The sequence below is a fragment of the Indicator indicator genome, chromosome 12, assembly GCF_027791375.1.
Source record: "Indicator indicator isolate 239-I01 chromosome 12, UM_Iind_1.1, whole genome shotgun sequence".
Classification (NCBI taxonomy): Eukaryota; Metazoa; Chordata; class Aves; order Piciformes; family Indicatoridae; genus Indicator; species Indicator indicator.
In genome coordinates, this window is record NC_072021.1 from 8557923 (window position 1) to 8584140 (window position 26218).

Here is a 26218-nt window from a genome sequence, read left to right on the forward strand (position 1 = left end):
TCCCTGGATGAATGAATATGCACCTTGGAATGTATTTCCTTACTCTGTTGTAAAGCTGAGATAAAAATGCCTAACAACTGAAACAACGAGTAGCAGATACACAGCAATCCAGGTTTGCTCTTGTTTCCAACAGGAAGCAAGCAGAACAGATGCAGAATACTCTCGATGTCTCTCACTGTTACAAATAGCAACATGTACACCACAAGGTGTTGTGCAAATCTGATCCACGTTCTCCCAGGAGTGTTTGGAATGACTATCTCATTGTGCCAAAGGTGAGCACAAATCTGGGAAGGCACCTCTTCCATAAGCAGACCCTGCAGATTGGATGCAGCTTGACTCTTTACTGTGTTCCAATGAAAACAAGAATCATTTTTGTGCAGCCTTAAAAGGCAAGCTTGAGAATGATACCAAATGTTGCAGCACATGTGTTGATTTGTTATGTTACATTTCAGCTGTTAGTTATGCTAATGGAACAGTTTCACATACTTGGGGCTGATGTATTTACTTTAATGGCTCTGTGTTTGCAGCTCTCTGCAAGTGCCTGATGTACGATGTTCTGCTGGCACCAGCAGGCCAGCACTGGAAATGAGACAGGCAAAAAAAAGCCTGAGCCTCAATTCTCAGCCCTGCAACCACTGCAGAAAGAGTTTAAGATGGTGTGGAAAGAATCACAGAATGGCAGGGGTTGGAAGGGACCTCTAGAGATCATTAAGGCCAACTCTCCTGCCAAAGCAGGATCACCCAGGGGAGGTCACAGAGGAACACATCCAGGCACATTTTGAAAGTCTCCAGAGAAGAAGACTCCATAACCTCTCTGGGCAGCCTGCTCCAGGGCTCTGTCACTCTTACCATAAAGAAGCATCTCCTCGTGTTGAGGTGGAACCTCCTGGGTTACAGTTTGTACCCGTTGCTCCTTGTCCTATCACTGGATACCACCCAAAAGAGAGCATCACCTTCATCCTGACACCCTATTTATAGACAATGGTCAGATCCCCTCTCAGCCTTCTCTTCTCCAGACTAAACAGCCCCAGGTCTCTCAGCCTTTTTTCACAGCAGAGATGCTCAAGTCCAGAAACCAAACTGAAAACCCTCATGAACCATGACCTACAACAAAGCACAGTGGAAAATGAAGACATGGTCTAGATGTGGTTAACTTGCATACCTGCTGTGAGTGGGGTCCCTAGCCACAAATGGGCCTGAGCAGAGATGGGAGATAGTCAGTGGCTCTCAGCCTTGGACCATGAGTAGAGCTGGAAGGAAAAGCCACTAAATAGGGCAGCAGCTCAAGTTCACCAGTGACAGGAGAGAGAGGGAGGAATCTATACCCTGGTCTCTGCTTGGAGTTTCTGTACAAATAACACTGATCCAGCTGAGAACTCTGGACAAATATGCAAAATTCTTTCATTTGCCTTAGTAAAACCTCCAAGCAGGACAGGAAGACAAATTCAAGGCAGTCCAGATGCTCAGTAACATGAGCCTCATGAAGAGATCACTGTTCACTGCTCCGTGCAGGTATTTGTTCCACTGCCATATGAAGCAGCCTGTGCTCTGTCACAGCCTGTACTGGAATATGCAGAGAGGATCTACTCCTACACAAGGTCTGCAGCAGAAAACAGACTGAAGCTTCACAGAGTCATTTGAAAAGTTGCTTGGAGTTCTTCTAATGAGATCACACTGCTGCAGCCTCCTTCCCAAGCAATATCAGACTCTTCTGTAGTCAGTCAGTGATAGCCACCAGTACCCATGGCCTATAGGGAACCAGTTGACCTTGGGTTTATTTTCTGTTTGATTAACGTGCATGGTTAATTAAGAAAGTACATTTATAGGACATACCAGTAACCAAGTGGCTACAGATCAAATGGGGGGATGACGACTGCGAAAAGAGCATAATGATGCCCTGACAATCAGAAAAAGGAAAACAGGACTGATGATTAAGATCTGATTTTATTACCAATGTTTGGACTTTGGACCTATCAGAGGGCTGTAATTCTATCCCACACAGGAGGTGGAAGAAAAGGTACAAAACAATTAAATGATTTATTAGAAGATGTTCTCTTTGATGTTAATGCTAAGCAGCAGTTTCCAAATATGACATAGAGTAGCAAAGGGGATATTAGGTAAATTGAGTATAGCAGATCAAACTGAGCCTAGAAATCAAACTGTCCATGTTTAACATTTAAATCAAGAAACTTTGTGGAAACAATCCAAAGAACTTCTTTTACTGTCCACATCTCAGATATACTTCAGTGAGGGCTGCCAAGATTTGGAAACTTTCCTGCTTTCTCTCTTCTTTTGAGTCTTTACACTGAACAAATGTATTTGTGAAAGAAAAACAGATTATTTACAACTTACTTGAGCTTGCTTGCATATTTTAAAAGGATGAAGAGTTTCTTGGTAGAAAAGCTGCTGATATGCCTGCAGGTCAAACCAGAAGTACACGCTGTTCTTCCACAACTAGGGATGAAAAATGCTGTAAGTTATTGCTACCCAAACAGCACAGCTTTAGTAAAGGCTGACTTTCCAAGGCAAGTAATTACTTAGCTCCTTGGAGTCATCATAAATCAAGTTCAATTTAAGATGGATTTAATATTCTGTTGCATACTGTCAGGAGAACAAGATATTTAATGGCATCATCACTGTGATGCTGTATCTTTGATTGTATCCTTTATGCATAATTGACCACTAAAATTGTTAGTGTTGTAGTTAACATTTGGAAAGTAGCCACATTTCATTGGCATAAAGCCAGCAGTAAAGGAGAGATGCTGATAATGGACGTGCAGAATTTGTGTGATGCAGCAGTAACCAGAACAACTAAATACTGTGCACTTGACTGTCACTGGGACCATCATTACATGGTTCTTGTGGGGGTTTCTGAGTCCTGGCTCTGTTTCATTGATTCAAACAAACATCAAAAGATCTTTCAGAATAAGGAGACTTCCCCAAATCCTCTGTTTTAATCATGTGCCTATGAGATTTGGATCTTAAAAAATACCCTGAAACCCTCATCACTGGCCAATAAAGAAGGTGTTCCAAAAAGATAGGGGCAGGAAACTTTGTTCCAAAAGGTAGCCTGCCAGACCTGGCATGTGAGTGAAACAGGCTCCACAGCTGTAGACAAAGCCATAAAGAAATAATATTCCAAAGGAGCCTGGTACCTGCAGACCTGGAGGACACATGGGTGGGTTCCTGTCTCCCATGGAAAAATAATTTGCTGCTGTTTAGATTTCTATCTATGCACATTTAGCGTTTTTAGCTGAAGGTATTTAGCTTTGGAAAGATTCGCTCTTGCCTTCTGGCAGTCAAAGCCACTTCTAGCTACTGCTGCTGGACTCTGGGTTGTGCCAGTGGTGAAACAGATGGGCAGCTTGATTGCATTCAGATCTTCCTTCAAGTCTCAGTTCTTCTGCAAATCCACTAAACATTGGCTCAGATTTGTAACTCATTCCCATCAATCCAAAACTCACACCCAGCAATGACTGATGGCTCTGCAGCCTGCAGAGAAGCAATGGTGTTATGCTTCTTAGAAATCCAAGGAGCTTTGTGGAAGCAGAAGAAGGTTTTTAAAACATTGGAGATTTTGGACACCACTAACCCAAGCAGGCAGATTATCATGAGTAATAGCATCGTGCATTTTCCATGGTCTAAAAAAAAAAAAAGGGGTTGATGGGTCGAGACCTCATTTTTCCTGCCAAGTGAACGGCTGTTTTTTTAAATGGTGGTTATTCTTTTTTTTTTTTTAATCCCTGATGGTACAATCAGATTTCCAACAGGTTTAAGACAGTTAGGATCTGACAGCTTGGTTAAGACCTGTCATTAGTTTGAATATACACATGAACAGTTTATTGTTGTTGAGGGATTGGAGGCTCACCAGTAATAATTCATTCAGTCATCAATCTTTCTTTCTACATTTTTTTTTTTTTTGCAGTTTGGCTGCTCTCTGCAACTTGGCATTCAGTCAACTGTGGACTAAATTATCACAGGGTAGGAAAATCCTCATACCTTATTCCCTGATTTCTCACAGAATTGTGTGAAGTGGTAGCCTGCTCTGTTCTCCAAATAAAGAGATTGCAGCATGCTTTCCATTCTTGATCCCCCTACGACAACACTGCCAGCAGCGCTGTACCCCTGGACAAATAGAAGATAGTTATTCAGCAAGGACTAACAGGCTTTTGTATTTTCAAATGCCATGGAGGGCCACGCAGTGTGCTCAATCAGCATCTTCATCTCAAGAAACTAGACCCCATGCAACTGATCACAGCTCTCCATACCATTTTCCCATTAAATATTCACAGCCAATGGAACAAGTCCGGTGACTGAAGGCACACAGAGAAGCAAAATGACCACAGCATCCCTTAGCAGGTTCCTCAATACTTGAAAGAGAAAAAACAATCCTAGCCTTAATTCTGTCATTGACTCTTTAGCTCTGGAGCTGGGGAATCTCAATGATACTAAACCATAGCATTTAGATGTCAAAAGTTGTCTCAGCTCAGGCTACTGAGGTTTGATTTAAGGGAAGTTAACAAGTGGTTATTTGGTCAAGCCTCGAAACAACTAACTACCATGGAATAAAAGCTAGGTCTCCTGGGGTTACACCACTGACATCAGCAACAAAATCCTGAGCATTTTAGGAAGGAAGAAATCCATGCTCTTTAATGTGGCCAGTTCCTGAGTGTTTGAGGAAGAAGACACCCATTTTGACAATGGCCACAGACAAGCCAGAGGAGGTTAAAAAGTGATAAAATAGCTTCTGACAATCACAAGAGAGAAACTTTGGCTTACTTGCCATCTCTGACAGCAAAGTGGGAGCAGATGGGTGTGGTGGCTGACAACCAGCTTCTTTCCAAACAGTAAGAGAGATAAAGACAAGAAGAAGCCAGACTCCTGAGGCAGAGAAGATCTTTCTCCCAAGTACAAAGGTAAACTATGAATCCCTGCATTCTCCTCTGCATCAGATTTGTAATGGCAAATTGTGGGGATCAGACCCCAAGTTCCAGCCTAGCCCTGTCAGTGCCCTGGCCAGAGGGAAATTCTGCAATGAGGAAGGTGTGTGAAAACCACTAGTTCATGGTGGGAACTTCTCCTGAATATAAATTTCAGCCTGCGAATATCCCCTAAGTGCAAAGACTAACCTTTTTGTCTGTCAAAATTAACAGAGAAGTAAAAGTCTTGCAACAAAGTGATAAACAAAGTATGATTTTGAGGTTCCAGAGGGGCTCTGGAACATGTTCTGCACCATGAGGGTCCTGGAACACTGCAACAGGTTGCCCAGGGAGGTCGTGGAGGCCCCATCCCTGGAGATATTCAAGGGCAGGCTGGACATGGCTCTGGGCAATCTGATCTAGCAGAGGATGTTCTTGGTGAACTACAGGGGGGTTGGACTAGGTGGCCTTTGGAGGTGCCTCCCAACCCATTCTGTGACTCTTCGCTCAACTGATCAGCAGACACCATGTGTGTGTGAAGGGGCTCACCTTCCACAGTGCAGGGGTCTTTTTGAGTTGTGGGGCCATGGGTATTAATAGCTCCAGGAAACAGTAGGCTGTTTAAAGACCATTCCACAAATGTGAAAGTTTTGGATATATTTTAAATTGCCAGGCTTTGACATCTCACAAAGTCGATTTGTCAGCATTTTAACAGTTACTGAGAAAACGCTCTGCTCTGCAGCCTGTTCCTCCTGAGGTTTGCTGGATGGAAGGCCTGCTTAGGAGGCAGTAATTCAGGAAATACAAGACTGAAGCACACAAGCAATAAGGAGGAACTGTACAAGTGAAGCATTTGCTTCTTATGAATGTGACTACTTCAATGACTCGGAGGGCAGATGCAGTTCACTCTAAGCCTGCTCTACTTTCCCAGGCAACAATTCCACTGAAGCATTTCTCCAGTGAGTTTCCCGTAGCAGCCAACTGAACACATGGTCACCATGGAGCAGATCAACACTTTCTGGTGAAAATAAACCTCTGTACGTGCCATGATTTCCTAGCAAGTAGGTGACAGATACCACGCAGCAAACACTGACATTCTAGCTGTACCTCTGCAGAAGGCATTGACAGTCACATAATCTGACCAGTTCCTCCTCCCCATCACTGTCACTGCTTTCTCTTCAATACTACAGAATAAAGTGTTTTACACCAGGATTCCAAACAACTGATATTGTCAAGTGGTACTTACTGAGAGCAGCTCAGCATAGGTATACTTTCTCTGACCCTGGTATCCTGAGACTTCGGTGTCCTCTAAACCTAAGCAATGAATCATGTCTCTGCTCATTGGCTCTGGCCTGAATCCACAAACAAACAACATTTTCAATACATATTCAAGTAAAAAAAAGTAGGAGAGCTAATAAAGCTAACAACTAAGAAGGGGCAGGAGAGAGTAGTGTGCCATGGTGAACAGCAGAGGAGAAAGGAGTTCAAATTTGTAATAAATGTGAAAAAAGTACAGGAACACATTTTCATGTGGAAGTCACTGCCACAGCACCAGAGATAGGTTAAAGGCTGTGAATGTATGTAAAGAATATCAACAGTTACACAAGAGAGGCTGAAACATCTGGAGACATAAATCCTTTTGTGTTGTGGCACAAACAAATGAGAAACTTATCAGCCATGCATGCAGTCTGTACCATAACTGTGCTTCAACTCAGCAGATTATTGTCTTCAGGGAAAGTATGAATGAAACCAGCAGAATCTGAAAACCTCCCATCAAGATTTGAGGTACATTTGTATGCAGAAATATCCATAAGGGGCTTCTGTACTTACCACATTCTGCTGCTTGAAATATCCCTTGGGGGACTCTGATCTGATGGCAGGGTTGGTGATAATCCTGATGAAATCTTTAAAGAGAAATTTGGTGTAGCACGTTTTAATAAAGTTGTTGAGTTTGTTCTACTTTTCTAAGAGAGGTAAAGACAAATCAGGCCATGCTGGTGATTTTCCCACCTTTGTCCTTTCTTAATATGTGCTCATGAATTTCTCAAAACCATTCAAGGGTTTGCAGAATTATTTTTCCTTGTGAAACACAATCTATAAAACTGCAAATTGCAAAAAGCTTCCCTGGATATCCTGCAAGATTCTTCAGCACTCCTTAATAACCACCACAGCTTTACAACTGCATTTTGAAGAGGCAGAAATATGTTACTTTGTACAGAATTACAGAAGATGCCAGGGGGGTGAGCATCTGAACAAACGGCCTGAATCTTTACTAAGTAGCTCACCCTAACAAATAAAATCACTCAGACTAGGAGAGAAAGAGGCATTCTGCTACACCATCACGGTCTGATTTGAACAAAATCATTCTGTAGCTTTTTTGAGACATCAGCTGCATTCAGAGTGCCCTCAGAATTTCACCCAGAGCTGCTGCTCTTTCTAAGCTCTTGCAGACACAGTGGAGCTGGGTGATTTCTCGTAGAGGGAATATGAAAGGGAAAAGGGGGACAAAGGGGGGAAAAGAGGGGCAAAGGGGGGGCAAAGGGGGGGGAAAGGGGGGGAAAGGGGGGAAAAGGGGGGAAAAGGGGGGAAAAGGGGGGAAAAGTGGGGAAAAGAGGGGAAAAGAGGGAAAAAGAGGGGAAAAGAGGGGAAAAGAGTGGAAAATAGGGTAAAAGAGGGGAAAAGAGGGGAAAAGAGGGGAAAAGAGGGGAAAAGAGGGGGCAAAAGGGGGGGAAAGGGAGGGAAAAGGGGGGGGAAAAGGGGGGGAAAAGGGGGGGAAAGGGGGGGAAAGGGGGGGAAAGGGGGGAAAGGGGGGGAAAGGGGGGGAAAGGGGGGGAAAGGGGGGGGAAAGGGGGGGAAAGGGGGGGAAAGGGGGGGAAAGGGGGGGAAAGGGGGGGAAAGGGGGGGAAAGGGGGGGAAAGGGGGGAAGGAGGGGGAAAGGGGGGGAAAGGGGGGGAAAGGGGGGGAAAGGGGGGAAAGGGGGGGAAAGGGGGGGAAAGGGGGGAAAAGGGGGGAAAAGGGGGGAAAAGGGGGGGAAAAGGGGGGGAAAAGGGGGGGAAAAGGGGGGGAAAAGGGGGGGAAAAGGGGGGGAAAAGGGGGGGAAAAGGGGGGGAAAGAGGGGGGAAAGAGGGAGGAAAGAGGGGGGAAAGAGGGGGGAAAGAGCAGTCCATCAGCTGACTCTGTGAGGTTTATAGGGCTGGAAAACCTGCAGAGCTAAGACCCTGTCTGCCTTGCTTGCAGCTAATCCTGGGTCTCTGTTAAAGGGAACTGTTTCTGGCTTCCATTCCTGTTGTGATTAGCAGGAATCTGGCTCCTGAATCCAGCTTCTTCTGAACAGGAATTCTGTCACACTATTTCCTCTCCATTCTCTCCATTAGCTTGTTAAAAAGTGTCATAGTCCAAAACTATCCAATTCAAATCAACAGAGACTGGTGTGGCACAGCCCATCCTGTTCTTGATACTGGAACCACAGCCTTATGTCACATTCTCCAAGTGCCTTCTGTCCTGAGGCTTAACACTGAGTTGCTTGAAAAGCTGCAACTTTCATTGCTTCTCAAAATCAGGCTTTCAGGGAAGAAAAGAGTCAAAACTGAAGTGGCCACCTGCAAGTGTTGTGTGGCTCTGCTCCCCCTCTACTCTGCCCTGGTGAGGCCATATCTGGAGTACTGTGTTCAGATCTGGGATCCCTAGTTCAAGAGGGACAGGAAACTACTGGAGAGACTCCAGAGGAGAACGGCGAAGATGGTTAGGAGACTGGAGCGTCTCTCTTATAGGAAAGGCTGAGAGACCTGGGGCTGTTTAACCTGGAGAAGAGAAGACTGAGAGGGAATCTGATCAATGCTTACCTAAAGGGCAGGAGTCAAGAGGATGGGGCCAGACTCTTTTCAGTGATACCCAATGGCAGGAGGAGCGGCAATGGGCACAAACTAGAGCACAGGAAGTTCCACCTGAGGGAAAACTTCCTTACCTGGAGTGCAACAAAGCACTGGAACAGGCTGCCCAGAGAGGCTGTGGTGTCTCCTTCTCTGGATATATTCCAAACCCACCTGAATGTGATCCTGCTCTAGGTTAACCTGCTCTGGCAGGGGGGGTGAACTAGACGATGGCCAGAGGTCCTTTTCAACCTCTACCTTTCTTGTGATTCTGGAATCAGCTTCCTAACAACCAAGCATCAAATTTTTGTTTCATTGAGTTCAGGGAATTTTGTCATTAGTTTTGATGGGACAAGGCTTTGGTTTTCAACACTGCAACTCTACCTACCTGAGGAAGGGATGGTGGTATCCCTGGGATGCAAGACTTAGGTGTCCATGGTACTAATGATACTATTTGTGGAAATGGATCAATGTCCACCCTTGGTCTCTCCTGGCATGTGTACCAGAGCTTCAGTTTTGCACTGGCAGTTTCTATTGCTGTTGAATGAGTAACACAAAATCTGGGACCCCTGGGAGGGAAAGAAAAATCTAATAAGTAGAACTTTCCCAAAGCATGAAATACTGGGCTGTTTGGCTGTTTTCCCCAGGATGGTGTTTGCTGTGTCAAGATAGGGTGCCATGCATGCCTAGAATTAAAAATCTTTTAGTGCTAAAGATAGGTTTAGCTTTGCACTCTTCCAGTTCTAAACCCAAGTTACAAATAACTTCAGCTGCAGATTTTGCACCACTACATATTTGCATTTGTATGAGTTCTGCAGGAGGGTCTGCCTCATCCATCCTGCAGCAAAGGATTGCAGGTCACAGGACACAGAGCACAGCTCTCATGAGGCACCATAGCAAAGTTCATAACTGCAGGTATTTGCTGATGCCTGCAACTTGTTGACTTCCCTTAGGGAGCCAAAATTCAGCTTATGTTTTGGAAGCAGGTTAGACTTTGCATCCTCGATTAAGCTGTCAGTATGTAAAAGGCATTTTGTATGACAGACAAGGAACAGTAGAGTCTCAGGGTCAAATTCCACATAGATGTATACACAGAGCATCCTCAGAAACATGAGAAGAGCAATGTGGGGAATAGGTTAGGACAGAATTAACCTTCTGTACCTGGAGGGGTTTCTCTACCCTGAAGCCCAAAGTTTAGTTGAATGGTATCCAAGGCAGCTACACACAAAGTAGCTCAGATGTTCTGGCAGTAAAATAACAAGGGCAGATCTACCTGGCCTCTCAGCAGATTGCAGTTTACTTTAGGCTCAACTAAAAATTCAGAGTCAACATCTGCTAGCATTTAGGATGACATTGCTTCCCATAATTGCAATGGGCTAAGAGATTAAATAAATCTGATAGACTTATCAAAGAAAAGGGCATTTGTTAGACAACAGAATCTTAGTTCCTGTTCATATTTCCATACCAGTAAAGAAGCAGAGGTTTCACTATTTCAGGCTGAATCCATCTCAAATGGTTTATATTCCACTGATCTCCATGCAGCAGATTCAGTCTGAGCAACACTTCTGAGCTGAGGCAATAGTCTCCACTGCTCAGCAGATACAGTGTTTTCATCTTGCTGAGTTGCCTTGAATCGACAAAATCAATCACACAAGCATGTATCAGATGCTACACAGAACCAAGTACAGCTCATCATGTTTAAATTGCTGGCATGCAACATGGTTCTCATTGCAAACAGTAGAAGCCAAAACGATTTTTCCACAAATTAGAGACAGGTTGTGTCTGTGAGATCAACTGCACAATGCCTTGGGAGAGACAAGCTGAGTCCAGCAAAGCCTTTTTAGTAGAGCAGGCAGTTAGACTGCTGAGTAGAGCAGTTAGTCAAACTGAATGTTCAGTAGAGCAGTCAGACTGAATGTTCAGTAGAGCAGTTAGTCAGACTGAATGCCCTACTTGAGCATTAAGTTGTTTTCATTTTTCTTTTCTTTCTCTTGCCAACCGTTTCTCCACATCTCTTTCTAACCAAGCTCAGGTACTAAGGTGCTTCTGATTTCATGTCAGCTTTGCAAACATGACCCTTCAAAAAGAGTTTTGTCAGCTTAAGCAGAGTCATTCCTAACTTACTTTGTCAGGATACTCATGATTAATTGAGTCTGCTCTATTCAAAGATTATCATTTATTCCCCATCCAGCTGGGCTGCAAGTATTAAAACAATGGGAATAACTGTTAAATAATGGGAAGTACCTTTGCTGCCTTGTAGTGTCCTTAAGAGCCTTCAGCCTTTCAATATCCATCCAGAGCCACCAGTACCTTTCCCCAAGTGTTCCTTTGATGAATTTCTTGAATCTTTCAAACTGGTGTCTGTTGCCTGTGTCATAAGTCCTGTGACTAACACACCAGGCAGCCCTGCTGTCAGCCCCATCACTTTCAGAACCTGATCTCAAGCTAACTTCTTCAGTATCTTGTTCAGTTCTGTGGGCAAATTCATTACTTGCTAACTCATGGTTAAACGCTTCAGGATGTTTGTGTACACCCACATCACTCCCGATGTCAGCAGCTGTCTGCTGGGTCAGTTCTGAAACAGCTTCCTTCATTACAGACTGAACATGAGCAGGTAGGAATGTTTTTGCTGTCAAAGTTGTGCTTTTGTGTCCATTTTCTTCTTTTGGTGCATTGTCCCATTTGGGGTCCAGATAAACTCTTAACTGATTGTGGGAAGGAGATTCAGTAATGGCAACAAAAAAATCTTCCTCATCTTCTCTGTATCTTTCCTTAATGATTTGAGCTTTTGGTGATGCTGGCCTTGAAGGGGAAAGGAAACCCTGCTGATGGCACTCGTCAGAGAGTGAACCTGGTTCTGCATGAAATCAGAAAAGATCGTTGATCTCTTTTCATTCTGGACTGCTTTCTAGCACATCAACATTTCCAAGGTAAAAAGTGCAACATATTTGATGCTGCTGCTGCAGAAGAGTCAGCACTAAAACATGTCCCTATGGCTGCAACACGAATCATACATTATCAACTAGCCAAAGAATCCAGGCAAGAAAGCCTTTCAAAATATATCAAAAGGAAAAAACAAACAAACCAACCAACCAACCCTCAGATGGAACATACAGATATCTATGAGACAGAAATATGTAAGAAAAGAGGCTTCTACTGTCCCAAAATTACCTGGCTATTAGGTCAGGTAATTGCTAGGTTGGTTTGTGGATATGGAAAGAAACCAATCCCCATCTGAAGCCTAAGATAACACGTGATACTCAGAAGGTAATAAGTGGAGCTAACAGCAGTTACTTGGAATGCCTTTTCTTGCAGAGTTGTGTTACAAATGCTATGGCTGAGCCCCTCTTACTTACCCAGAAAGCTCTCTTTTACATGCTGCCCAGGCAAACACTGAGTATCCTGAATTTGACCAGGGTCTGGAGGATGCAGAAATGTATATGTAGTGTTCCTGGATTCACTCTGTTTGGCCTAGGAAAAGAAACATGGCAGAATAATTCCAATTTCTCCATTTATTGCAGGACTTCTGACAGCAGAGAGCGTACTCTCTGCAATCATCTTGTGTAACCTGCTTGTGTAGGTTTCTGTAAAGGTAGTTCCCAGAGAAGACAGCTCTATGGCAGTAGCTAAGCATGCTTCTAACAGCTTCTGTTTAAGCTGGGTCACAACCCCTTAACCTTCTTCTATAACAGTCTATAACCTTCTCTAAAAAGCTTTGGAAGTAAGGGACATTCAGAGAATCAGTTGTCCAACGAGGTTGCATCCTCAATTACAATAGTTTAACCCAATATATTCACTAAACACGTTGATTTTACCTGGCCAAACTTCTTCAGAGTCAACAAAGAGTCATCCTCCCCAAGAGAGGGAGAACCTGGGTCTTGCTTCCTTCTCCAAGGATAATAGTCACTATCAATAATGAAATTAATGCCAGTCTTGCTCCATTCCACCTGTGATATCAGTTTAGCTAGCCTGAAATTAAATATTGAGACAAAAAAATAGTTGATTTTAACTTTAAGTCAGAGAGACAGTTGATTTTTTGATGCAGAACAGGCAATCAAAAAACAGGGCTGAACTAAAATTAAATTGCCAGCACTGCCATTCCATAGTCCAGCAGCTTTACAGGTGGTGGCCTGCTTTGCACTATCAAGCTTTGCCAGTAGCACCGATTACTGTCAGGGTGATCTTGTGTGTATCTATGCAGTCCTAAGCCATGCCAAGGGGCTTTTGTACATTCTGATGACTAAAACAGAACTATTGTCCCAGACTGCAGAACCCTCCGTTCACCACCAGACATTACAGTTCCTGTTCCTGGTACCAGCAGTCTTCCAGCAGCAGTGTCATAGCAGTGATCATACTGAACCTTCAGCTGGGCTATCGTGTTCAGCTGGCTGATGCATGAGGACTTCAAAGTATTGATCAACAAGTGAAAAAAGTCTCTGGTGTTATTTTATCCAGGTCACTAAAATGTTAAAATTAAACAAACATGACTAGAGGTAGGAGAAAACATTGAGTACTGTCAAGAGGAATTATACAGAAGAGCAAAACATAAAACTATAGAGCTGAGAGGCAGCAGAGGAGATTGCAATACCTGTATTCAAAGTAGCAGTCACTCTCCAGAAATGCTGGAAGCCTTTCTTCCTTAATCCACTGCATTGCTTGCTCTCGATCAAGGTACTGCTGAAACAGAAATGACAGAGATTGGCAGCATTCTTGGCTTTCCTGGTTTATTTGCCACACCATTGACTCCCTCCATCCCCCTTCTACAGAAGCATTGCTTCAGGAAGACAAATACACATCACCTCTGTTACCCATTTCAGCCTTAATCTTGCTGGGACAATTGAGTTGATTTACTTTCCTAGGTGAGCCTGCTTTTGGAAGGAGGGCTGGTCTCGATATCTGGAGGTCCCTTCCAACCTCTAACATTCTGTGATTAACAGCTAAAGACATCTAAATCTGAGCACTTTTAAACCAAATCATGGATGTTTAATCTTCAGAAATAACATATGCATGAAGCACGCTTTTGTTGTACAATACCAAGTGCAAATTAGATGTTCACAAGAGAAGACTCCAGGTGGGACCTTAGACCTGCCTTCCAATACCTGAAGGAATCCTACAGGAAGGCTGCCCCCACAGTGGCACAGAGCTGGATCCTGTGTTCTACACCATGCTCCCTGCCTGTCAGGGAAGGGGTTGCCCAGGGTTTACGGGACTTGTCATACGTTCCGTAGTGTGGAAAGTGTAGTGTGGAAAGTGTGGTGTGGAAAAACCCTCCCCTGGGTTTTTTGTTCTCTTCCCCAGTTTCTGGGCTGGGGTTCACCCCTTTTAGCTCCAGTTTGCCGCTGCAGGGGTGGTTGATTTGTGGCTCCATCTGCTGTGTATTCTGTTACCTTTTCTCCTGGTGTTTTGTTTCCCCTTTATGTAACTTTACATCCCTGCAATAGATCAGTAAATCGTCCTTATCTCAACTGACATTTCAGCTTTCCCAGCTGCTTTCCTCTTTGCCCACCCAGAGGGGAAGGAGGAAACCCCTCTGTTGTAACTGGCCTGCTGGGACTCAGCTACAGCCGAGCTAAAACCAGACCAAGCAGCAAGCTACAGAGAGCCAAAGAACTGTGCCTAGTTCTTGCACAGAGAGCAAGCCTTTGGGCCATAGTGATCCACAGCTGCCTCCCTCAGCAGGGAAACACAGCACACTTGGTTTAAAGTTTTTGGGGTTTTTAGGAGACTTTTTCCACCCTTAGGAGATGACCTGGTTTAGGGATCTGAGGTGCATTTCTCCTTTTAGTGGAGGTGAGGCTGGTGATTAGGAAGAATTCAGTCACTCCCCTTGTCCATAAAACTAGGCAAAGTTTGGGCAAGGATGGGTGGTACTTGCTATATCAAATAATCAGTTTATGCAGATTGGATGCTAAATGTTCTTTCCATGAGCTAATACTCCATTAGGGACAAGGGTTATTTCTGCCTCATCTATATCTGTAGGGGATTCAAAAATATCTGAATTACTCAGAAAGTGGGTGGTTTCATTTAGAGAGAAGAAAATATTTCAAAATATGGAAAGTTTATGTTGGCAGTGGCTCATAGAGTGTAATTTGTGGAGATGGAGACTAATTACTCCCCACCACACAATGTCTGCCTCTTTTGGGTAGCTGACAAAGCTTTTTTCAAATGCAGAAAATTGTCTCTTTATTTTGGCATTTCATATTTATGTATTTACTGACTCACGGCCCACTTTTTTGTCTGAGTGATTCATAACATGTTCACATCTGTACATGGCTGCTACACAAAACTACATATCCTACCAGAAGGACAGAATCTCTACTCTTTTCCCTTACCCAGAGAAAGATGCTACATTTAATCCAATGGGGTTTGTTACCTTGGTTAGCTTCCTTCCCCAGTCAGCCTTAGGCCTTGCTGGGATCCAATCCAGCAAAGCTTTTAGCACGTGTTTAAGTTTAAGCATGTGTTTAACTTCCCTTGATTAAAGCTAAACACATACTTAAGTACTTTGCTGAGCTGGGGGTTCTCTCAAGTCAGGTATGTGGGATATCAGCCAGTTACTTTCCATAGCTGTGGTCAATTCTACCGAGTGCTGCAAGTTTTTTTTTCTCACTATATTTTACACCAAGTTGATTTGGAGTATCAATTAGAAGATACTTTCCTCCCTATCAATAATCTGTAAATGTGCATGCACACGTGCAGGGAATTTTTCCTTATCTGTAAATTTCTTACAGTTTGAGAGGGAAACAGAGTAAAATACTACTGGGTGTATTTCTTGAAAAAATGTGTTCCAGTTCAGGCTGTAGCTTGAAATACCTCCTAGGATTCTCCAATCCTAACTAATTTTCATTAGTAATATGCCAGTGATGGCTACTGAGAGTGACTTTCTGTAGCAATGCAACACCCAAAGAAACTGTCAAGTGTGAAGAAAAAAAGTCAAAGCAAAGGAGGCAGCATCACCTGATGCCTGCATGATCAAATCCTGTTTGATTTTAACTGAACTACTTGGTGTAGTTGGTCTGGGATGGCTTCTTCTGGTTCAGTCACAGCCTAGTACGAGTGAAGCTGGCTTCTTTCAACTTAGGTAGTTACAGTCATGATTTTTGGCGTGCTCTTTTGCAGGCCATTTGTTCCAGCTCAGCTTTGAGATGTCAAACTGAACTGGAGGAGGCACCTGTTACCTGTCCCATAAAAGGGGAAGGAAAAATAAGAAGAAACATTACCCTTTCCCAAAAAAAAAAAAAAAGGAGAAGAAAGCATACTGAGGCATACAGCTCCTCAAAAGGCCATGATGCTCCTCATCTATGGAAAATGACCCAAAGAAAGAAATAATACAGCAGCTGTGCTGCATGAAAGGTGCAAGTAATAGGGAAATGGCTTTGAATTTGTCAAGGCCATCCATGGGTTCAGTGATACAAGGTTATCCCAGACAGCAATATTAGTCACACTTGCACCAGCACACTGTATTTCCTCAGCTGAATCTTGAGAGCAAATAAGAAATCATGAAGAGCTCTTCTGCTTCTGTGCTCTCAGGTGAAGTGTTTGTTTAAACACTTATTTAACAGGGTAGGGATAGCTGTGAGCCTTGTCCTGGTATAGCATTTGTGCGGTTTAGGTGCAGATAATTGCAATCTCACATTGCTATTATTTTGTTAAATGTCATTGCCTTTTGACCTCTCTCAGCACTGTTTTCTTTTCTGAAAATCGTTAAGTTTACACTGGGCAGAGCAGCAGCCTTCTCCAGCTCCCTGCTTCTCTCTCAGCTTTCCAGCTATGACATCACTTAGAGCAGCCGCTTCTAAAAATGTAGCGAGACCTTAGCCTGGCCTTGAATTAAATGAACTGAAGTCACATCAGTCACACCAGTGCAAAGTAAGCAATAAAGGAAGGAATGAAGTATCCCAAAAATATTTTTGTCTCCTCCAAAGCTGTTGCTTAAAGCTGAACTCCCACTGTCTTTTATTCTCTCAGGTGCATATGGTGCTTCAGCTCCTGCTTTTAACCTACCTAATTTGGTGATGAAGAAAGCCCTAAAAGTAGAAAGAAGACCCAAACTGATGTTGTCTGAATAAGTCTAATATAAGATTTTTTTTCTTTCTAAAATCCAACCTAACTTTCCTTTAATTTAGCTTTCTTGCTGCCAAAGATTATTTTCTCTGGCCATTTCGACTGATGCTAACTATGCAAATCCCTTGGGAACTAATGGAAGAGAGAGTTGTGTGTTGCCAGACCACAGATGAGCTCATAGCCACACAAGGAAATTAATTAATAAGGAAAGACTGAGATGCATTAGTTTCAGTCAATTTGCACATTCCAGGGATCACTACTAAAGTAACTGTTGTCATAATATTTTTTCTTTTAATATTCAGAAGTATTCAGACCACACAAATGAATCCTGCCCTCCAGAATATTCAACGTTCTGTGCTGCAGGATGTACATCTGTAATTTCATTCACTTGTCTGCTAGACACATGTGTGGGGCAGGGCAGAATTTGGCCCATCATTATGTTTTCCTAACATAAATTAACATTTTTCCCAAGCTACCAAGCCAAACACAACAACAACTACTGCCAGTATCTCTACAGTAAGACCTAAATGAAAAGTGGGGGGCTGCAAGATGCTTACCATAGTGGTGTCATTTGGATCAACAGCGAGGGCTGGAGAAGCGCTGCGCAGTTTGGAGGTCTGCCCATCGTCCTTTGCTTTCCTCAGGACGTTGTAAATGAGGTTTGGAGACTTCTGATCATGTAGATTTTTTTTCAGCTGGCTTTCCAGGTGTTGTGGGGCATCATTAACTACTTCGAAAACCCCAAAGTCAGAGTTAAATTTCACTGGCTGGGCAAAAGTCTACAAAAGAAATTTATAACATTGTAATGAGGGAACTCTTTAATTCAAGAAAGTTACTTTTTATAGTAGAGAGGCACCCTGCAAAATGCAAGTTGGTGTTATGAAGCTTGTTTCTCTTGCCTGCTGTAGCTTATGTTCAGGGCTCAGAACAGTAATTTTCCTGTACTCTGGTTCTCTAGTTTCTTTGCTGCATAGCTTTCCAAAGCATTCTTACTTCTGTCTCAGCTATGCTTAACTGCCAGGAGCGTAACTCATTCTAGAGCACAGAGCATTCTTTTTTACATGTACACATAGATGCAGTACAGAGATGTCTAGAACATGTAATTCACTGTGACTTTAGTTCTGCAGGAGACTGCTTACCTACAGGATCAGATCTCCACTGCTATTCCCTCATTCATTACCATAATAAATTGAGGCTTGAAAAGATTGGTAATGAAGCTGACCTTTTACATGTGAGGTGCCTTTGAGGCAGATGAATCTGGTGATTTCCAGATGCAGGAAAGGCTTTGCACCATATTGTTACTTGCAGGTCAAACATCTACCAAACCCTATGGCCTGCAGTGAATTTCCTTACACAGTACTAGTTCAGTGAGATCTTGTGTATATAATCAGCTTCAGCTATGTAATTGTAATTTCTGTCAGCTAAAAAAAAAAAAAAAAAACACCAAAAAACCAAACAAACCCTCTTGTATACACTGAAATAGAGCCATCTTTCATCTTTTGAGCTCTAGTATTAAGTATGTCCCTAAAAAACCACCTTTCAAGATTTCTTCCTTGAAAGCAAGCAGAAAAATATGGGTAGATTTTACAGCAGTACTGGGGAATGCCTAGGACAGGTATGAATATGAGATCATATACAGCCATCATGTGTGAGCATCTCCACACTGAGATGGAAGACAGGAAGGCATATTGTACGTAAGAACTGTATCCTGCCCAGATCCAGACCCAGTGCCAAGGTTCCTTTTGGCTTCGTTCCAGACAGGATGCCACCTGGTGTTTGTGCAGTTGTCATTCCCTTGCACTTAGTAAGATTACTTTACTTTTTCAAGCACTGTACTTTTCATTTCCTTGAACTTGTTGTGTATCACATGTATACACACACAGACAGAACTCATATACATTCTATATATACTGAATAAATGCTGCATATAATACCAAAATATCTTACAGAGCAGTTTTACTCCTCTTCACACCTATGTAAGTCCAAAGTAACCATGTCTGTGTCAGCTATTTTGTTGCTTCTGTTTGGAGCCCCTTTTGTGGATCGCCACCTTGCAGAGCAGTGCCCGGGACTGAGCCATGTGGCTGCAATATGTGGTTACAACATTCCCTACTTATCCCATAATGTCTCACTGTGGAGGCTCAGCCTGGCAAAGCACGTAGCATGTGAGAGCTTTAAGTGTATGATTAGTACTTATGACATCAGACTGTCACTGCTCAAAGCTGTGCATTAAATTGCATTAGTCTCTTTAGTTACCTAACTCCAGTTGAACTCATGGCTTGGTTTTTGTTCTCTGACACCTTGTGCCTCTTTTGGCATTAATTTTCTCCAGGGTACTCTGCGCTTTTTAGTGGTTTGTTGGGGGTTTTTTTGTTTGTTTTGTTTTTTAATCCAGATGTACTGAACAGAATTCTACAGAGCTTTTTATGTGCAGCAGGTTTCTCTATACTTCGTTCAGACCAGCTCCCAGTTTGCTACACGTACATTTCATTTACTTTCAAACCCCATTTGGGCTGCTCCCAGCTTTTCAGTGACTGGCTGTGCAACCATAACAGCCTCCAAACCTATCCTACCCTATTTATGGTGTCATGCTTTAAAAATGAAACAGAAGAAAGCACACTAAGAAACAAGATGCTCCTGTTATTCAGGATTTGCTGTGCTCTTGCTTGCAGAGAAAAGCAAAGTGCAAGTTCTGTAATAAAGAGCCAGCTAACTAACCACTGCAACAAGTTGCCCAGGGAGGTGATTGGGGCCCCATTCCTGGAGATATTCAGGGTGAGACCTGATGGGGCTCTGGGCAACATGATCTAGTTGAGGATGTCCCTGCTGACTGCAGAGGGGGTTGGACTGCATGACCTTTGGAGGTCCCTTCCAACCCAGACCATTCTATGATTCTAACTAGACATGACCAGATTATTTCAGTTCCATGTTCAACTTGAAAGCTAAGTAAAGACAACAGTAAGTGATTAGGCATCTACTTTTACTTAACCTTTTGTAACTTACTCTAGATCAATACACATTGTAATTAACTGAAAAGGTCAGTGTAGTAAAACAGATGCTAGTGACAATGTTTAAAATGTGAAGCATGTGGCTGTTGTGGGAATCTGATGACAAATTATCAGACAAATCTACAAATGGAATAGAAGAACATAAACTGGTGGGATATAAAGAGGAAGACTCCATACACTATATACTGGACTGAAAAAAAGGTTGTTCTAGTCCAAACTTTTATGTTTTGGATCAAGGTGTAGTTACCTACCCACAGGAATATCAAGATGCATGCATGCTTTGGTATCAGAGAGTAGCCAGTAGATCCTCTTTACAGAAAACCCATCCTCTCAGACTACCTTATAAAAAGCACTGAGTTAGAACCTTTTATAATGAGAATGATTTTCAAAAGGAGTAGTCTTCAGATCTGAAGTTGATAAAATTGTGGTCACTTGGTAAGCTTTCTTGTGCAAGGAAATCCATAAGCCAGGGACATGCCACCAAGAGTGTCCACAACTGAGGTGGAGTTAGCTCTTGTCTCTGGTGCAGCTCCTTGAGGTTGCAAAGAGGTGGGGGGTGTCTCCATTAAGACCACTGGTAACTGGAAAATAAGGGGCAAAGTCCCACCATGGATTTGGAGTGGAACGAGTAGCAGGCAGGTTGTAGAGTGCAGGAGATACACGTTGCCATTACTGAGCATTCTTATTGAGGCCTTCAACACCAAGCTGGATGGCAATTTGACTTCTGAATTTTATATATTCTTGGATGTTTTAAATATATTGATCAAAGATTCCAGTTCCAAGGATGCCTCACCAGCCAGAAATGGAAATATATCCAGGCCAATGTTTTTCTTAAGTCTTTCATTTCAGATTAGTTACCAAGGAAGGTGTAACTCATTTTTATGTCATGTAATTGGTTTCTGCTACTGTCAAATCACCATACTACTGGCAATAAGTGTCCTCAGGAGGGGGTTTTGGTATTATTTTACTGTTCAAAAATATTTTCTGTACAAACTATCCTTCATTACAATACCTTTAGAACACCTAGATATCCATGTCATATTGCACTGAATATTATTATAGCAACAGAATCACTTAGAAGCCATACTGTAAATCAAAGCACAGAGAAAGCTGCTGCTGCTATAGCAGGTCCCCAGCGATATAATTTTCCATACACCAGTGGTGCATTATAAATCAAGACAGAGGCAGTCTCTTAAATTAGGCATCTGCTAGCCCTGACTCCTTGTATTGAGTCACACAATATTTTCAGTTTAACTTGTTGCCTAACTACTAGCACACCTGGGTAACGCCGTTCCCAGGCAACAGCTCACAAGCAAAACAGGAATAAAGCAATGGAAATTTCAATGCTGTGTTTTAGCAGAAGCCTTCTGAGAAGGAGAGGCAAACTGGGAATATAAGGTATTCAAACCACAGAACTCAAGGCACTAATAGAACTTGATCCTGAAGAGGGCAAATCCCCAGGAAAAGATCAAAGAGAAAATAAACCAAATTATGAGAACACTACAGATAAAAACAGCTAATGGAGCATCTGTTCTCATGAAGGTATGCAAATGCATAGAAGAGAGACCATGTGTCATCTCAGAAACTGTCAAGACTACTAGTGTGGAAGGGTGCTTACTGCAGAGTGCCTGTGAACTCTTCTCTGTGACCTTCCAGAGCTGTCAGAAGCACCTGGACGATTGCTGCAGTTCAGGGCTGCTGAGCTGCGCCAGGACTGTGGGCTGAAGAGCCCTCTGAGGCCAAGAATTTTGGCCTCTAATAGATGTCCTGAAATCTGTGCACGTCCAAGGAGACCCAGAGACTAAGCAGGCTGAACTTCTTACCCACTCCATCCTCTGTGATTTGGGGAACATTTGCAGTATAGTTTCCAAATAACCAGCAAAAGGTGGAGAATGGCAGCCCTGTGCTAAGAACAATCTGGCACGTGGAAGAAGGCCAGTGTTAGAAAGGGACATAGTTAGGCTTGGATTTAGGCAGATATCCTAAACCAGCTGCAAGGCGAGGGTGAAGGGAGTGGGGAGGCAAAACCACAGCCCTCTCACTACACGCTTTCTGCCATCTGTGTCTCCCTAGCTGTGCCAGAGTTATTCTTAGGACTCTTGCAGTGTGGTGAAAGCAGGTGAAGGCTGAGCACCTGAGAAGCCAGTGGTGCTGCTGTGCACAAAACCCACTCTGACAGAGAGTAAAAGATGCGTAAAAATTGGCATGGGGAGCCTGTTCTATCATCCTTAGCTCTGCAACTCCCACTTTTACACCAGTCTGTGCTGTGGCTTAGAGAGCACATCTCTAGTTCAGTTTGGTAAACTGAACCATAGCTGAACTTCTTCCAACAGTGGCTGCACCATGTTCTTAGGTCCAAAGAGTATCAAGAAACATTCCAGCCCTTCCTAAAGCTGCTGGTGGTTCCTACCAAGCAAGTCACAGAAATGCAGACATGTTCTCACAGTGTTGGTCTGTAGTGCTTTAGGAAGGGGACAGCCTGTAATGCAACTCTGGGTTAGATCTGCTGGGAGACACCATGAAAGCCATGAGTGACAACGTGGAACAGTCTGTGCCACCTTGCAGGGGCTGTGGGTGTGAAGTGTGGGGATGGAGAGAATGCAGCTAGTCAGGGTCAAGACTGAAGCTGGGTGAGGTTGCCACCCCAAGGGAGCAGGACAGGACCTGTGACTCTCATGAGGACAAAATACACAGCAACTGGTTAAGTACAGGGCACTGAGTATGGTGATCTAACTGCAACTGGATCAGCACACAGATCCTTCAAGATGCAGATGGGAGAGGAAGAGGAGGGGAGTGCCAACTCTGAGACCTTCACAGACATGAAGAGAAACAGAGCTGGTCCCTGTGCTAAAATGTTTGTATTAACCACTAAGTGCACTGCCAGAAGAATGTAAAAGGACAAACATTTATTATGTCGGCATGTCATGATACTGGAATAAAAACAGACACCTTATGCTTTCTAAACAAGTATTTATGTGTCTCTTCCATTTCCTATTCAGATTATTTTGGTGCACTGTGATTTACATACATAAATTTGCAAGAGGAGTCCAGACATTGAGTTATTTTTCTGGTGCTGATAATAACACTGAGCAATAAGAGTTGCTACCATTAGAATACAGACAATCCCTGAAAGCCATTTAGCCACCCAGAAGCAGCATTAAAATGTTCTAAGATAGGTTACCTTATCAGTAACCTCAATAAGGGGTTTCTTGTATTTTGCAAGAGATTTCTATAAGGTACTTACTGGAAGACTCAAAAATTCATTGAAGTAGTCCACAAACATATCATCTGTGGCCAAACATTCTTCCTGCAGAGAAACAAATACACAAAATAAGGTTTGTACCAGTCTGCACTAACGTGGTTTGAGTGCACTGGTACCTCAAGCAATGTTTCTAGCATGGTTTGAGAGCATTGGTGCCTGAAGCAGTGTTTCTAGCATGGTTTGAGAGCACCTGGTGCCTCAAGCAGTGTTTCTAGCATGGTTTGAGAGCACCTGGTGCCTCAAGCAGTGTTTTTTTTTCCATGAGTATCTGTTTTTTTTTCCAGTGTATCTGTTGTAGGCAGGCAGTCTCCTGATCCAGACCCCACAGTGTCTAACCTCAAAAAGACAAGCTTGTACTCAAGTAAGGAAGACATTTTGAGCCAATGCACTTTAATATGACCTTAGATAAGTCCCTGTGTGCTGCATGGCAAGTCAGAACCCAACCTGATGGTGTTTGCCCAGCCATAGTCATACAACATTTGTTCCTTAGCACTTAGGGATGCTGCTGTGACTCACACAGGACAAGTTAGCTACCACTTGTTCCTGGAAAACACTGCCACCACTGAAAGCAAGGCTTTCTGCATTACAGAGATCGTGTTTGAATTGCATCACAGGCACATGGTCCAATGCAGCTGCAGTAGCATGGACCTTGAGATATTAAGGCACTGCTTAAGTGAGAGAATTCACCAAAGCATCTAATCCAAAGCATTTTGAAGTCAACAGAAAAGGCTCTCACTAATGTCACTAGGCAAATCAATCAGATCCAGAACTCAACTGAGCAAGTCCTAATTCATTAGCAACAAGCTACAGTCTGCCTTGTGTTTGGTTTGGGTAATTAGATCTGACACTGATAAGGATGAATCTGAAGGTGGCTTTGATATGATAATACCCCATTAAAATATTCTATTGTTTCAAAAAACTTACTCAAAACATTTCAGTTATTACTGGCTGAAGTATAAACTCTATAAAAACATGCAGGTAACATGCTTTTAATTTGCCAAGAATGTAATTCTCTGTAGTCTCATATAAAAGCAAGAAATGCAAACACAGTGGTTGATTCATCAGCAAGACTCAGCTGCTCAAGGCCTCATCCAGCCTGACCTGGAACAGCCATAACCTCCCTGGGCAACCTGCTTCAGAGTCTCAGCTCCCTCATACTGAAGAACTTCTTCCTAAGCTCCAGTCTAACCCTGCTCTCTCTCAGCTTCAAACATTCCCCCTTGTTCTGTCTCTGAAAAGGGTGTCTAGAGACCCTTTGAAAAGTCCTTCTGCAGCCTTCCTGTAGGATCCCTTCAGGTATTGGCAGGCAGCTCTAAGGTCCTCCCCCAGAGTCTTCTCTTCTCCAGGCTGAACAACCCCAGCTCCCTGGTAAAGCAGAGGTGATTGTTAAACCTGTCTTGTATCTTTGAGCTGTTTCCTTCCTTCATCATATTTCACTTTCCCTTCCATTTCAGTCCTTATTCTCCATAGTTTCCTGCAACTTTTTTTCCCCCTTATTATTTTCAAACCAAGAGGTTTTCTTGTTATTGTTGTTTGAGAAAACTGTAAGGAGTTACTCAGTACTCCATACTTAGAAGGAAGAAACAAGAAACCTAAGAGTGTCTGAAACCATTTTTTGTTGGTTATTTTTCTCCTCACAGTTGCATGACCAAACGAATGCCCCAACCTTACAAAGCATACTCACAAACACTTCTTCTGTTATAGAGGGAGGCTCTGAAACACAAAAATGAAACACAGATTATTCAAGCAATACAGGCAAGCTTGTTCAACTACAGTTACTGCCCAGAAACAAAAAGTAGTGAGGCATGACAACCTTCTTGCATAGTCTGAAATAAAATAACTTAGCCTGAGGAAATAAAATAAACTCTGAAAATATGCAGCAATGTTGAGCCATGTATCAAAAGGCTGGCTATCACAAGAGTGATTTAAATGTAATTCAAGCATTATTTACCCAGATTATTTCTCATACATAGCAGTTAACTTCTTGTCAGCTTTCCTCTGCAAAATTGATTAGAAGCTTGCTGGGTTTAATGGAAATAATTTGTATGAGACTCTGGGAGCCTTAAGCAGTAAACACTATGAATCATATGATAAAAATTAATAAGAGCCTAATTGTAGGTGTTACCAGATAACCAATTCTCACACATTCTAGGAGAGTATTTGTGATGCCATTTGAAGGAAGTAAAGTTCTCTCTTCAGACTAATGAATTGTGTTGGGCAAGTTTAAACCCAGCAGTACAAAATCCTGCTCTTTTGTACCTTCCTTCCTGTAGCAAAGGCAATCACCTGGGGCCATCCCCCCTGCTCGGGAAGTGTTACTTACCGGTGGTAATCCTCTTCGACTGCATCCTGAATCTACCCACAGGAGGGCCAGCACCCACACCTGCAAGCCTGCGACCTCATTTGCAAAGCTGAAATCCTTGACTGCAGACCAGAAATTGAAGCAGCAGAGTTCCTGGGCCTGGCTGGTGACTGCTGGACTGCACCAGGTAGCCCGGCTCTGCTGCACAGCTCCTAGCAAAGTGGGGTTGCTATGGCACTGCAGACAATGCAAGGGCTGTCGGGGCGGTATGCAAACGGTTCTGCTGCGGGTGCACATCTCCCTGAAGCAGACTCCTATCAGGCACGCTGACCACACGGTCCCAGAAGAGATGCCTCTGAACTGGGCTTCTGAGCATACTTACAGCAAGAAATTAAATTGAATGCTCTTTATTCAACTGCCCTGGAAGTTTCTTAGCCCAAAATGATGCAGTCTACCTTCCCCTACCTTAGCAAAACCCTCCGGCCACGTGGGATTTTGCGTTTAAAATAACAATCTCAAAAACATATGACTAATGAGCAATGGATTCACATCATCTGTCAAACAGTTCTGCACCTGTAAGCAGGCTGTAAAGCTTGATCCCGAATTGCAAATCAGTCCTATCTACGGCAGTGAACTTCCATGGCAGTCAAGTGAGAAAAGGTGAGGAGTTTCACATTTCTAAGGCTGAGATGAAACTTGGGCTATTTCCTAACAGGGACTAATGGCACCATTGTGATGTGCCAGCAACACAACCTGCAGCCTTGGTAACGACCTTCCCTGCTCCCTCCTGCTGC

The 26218-nt window shown here is 43.2% G+C and overlaps 1 protein-coding gene across 1 annotated transcript in view; it reads right to left on the reverse strand.

Moving 5' to 3' along the window:
* The window catches only part of RGS22 (regulator of G protein signaling 22), a 57963-nt gene extending 32493 nt beyond the window's left edge, over window positions 1-25470 (reverse strand). Inside the window, exons 1-15 of the mRNA XM_054385277.1 lie at window positions 25446-25470; window positions 24807-24835; window positions 23105-23167; window positions 17410-17631; window positions 13377-13462; window positions 12604-12757; window positions 12145-12259; window positions 11331-11645; window positions 11033-11282; window positions 10254-10415; window positions 9177-9357; window positions 6750-6823; window positions 6166-6271; window positions 4000-4125; window positions 2353-2454 (exon numbers count right to left, since the gene is read on the reverse strand). Of these exons, the coding sequence (XP_054241252.1) occupies window positions 2353-2454; window positions 4000-4125; window positions 6166-6271; window positions 6750-6823; window positions 9177-9357; window positions 10254-10415; window positions 11033-11282; window positions 11331-11645; window positions 12145-12259; window positions 12604-12757; window positions 13377-13462; window positions 17410-17631; window positions 23105-23167; window positions 24807-24835; window positions 25446-25470 (2010 nt within the window). The remainder of the gene's footprint in view (window positions 1-2352; window positions 2455-3999; window positions 4126-6165; window positions 6272-6749; window positions 6824-9176; window positions 9358-10253; window positions 10416-11032; window positions 11283-11330; window positions 11646-12144; window positions 12260-12603; window positions 12758-13376; window positions 13463-17409; window positions 17632-23104; window positions 23168-24806; window positions 24836-25445) is intronic.
* Between the last annotated feature and the right edge of the window lie 748 nt (window positions 25471-26218).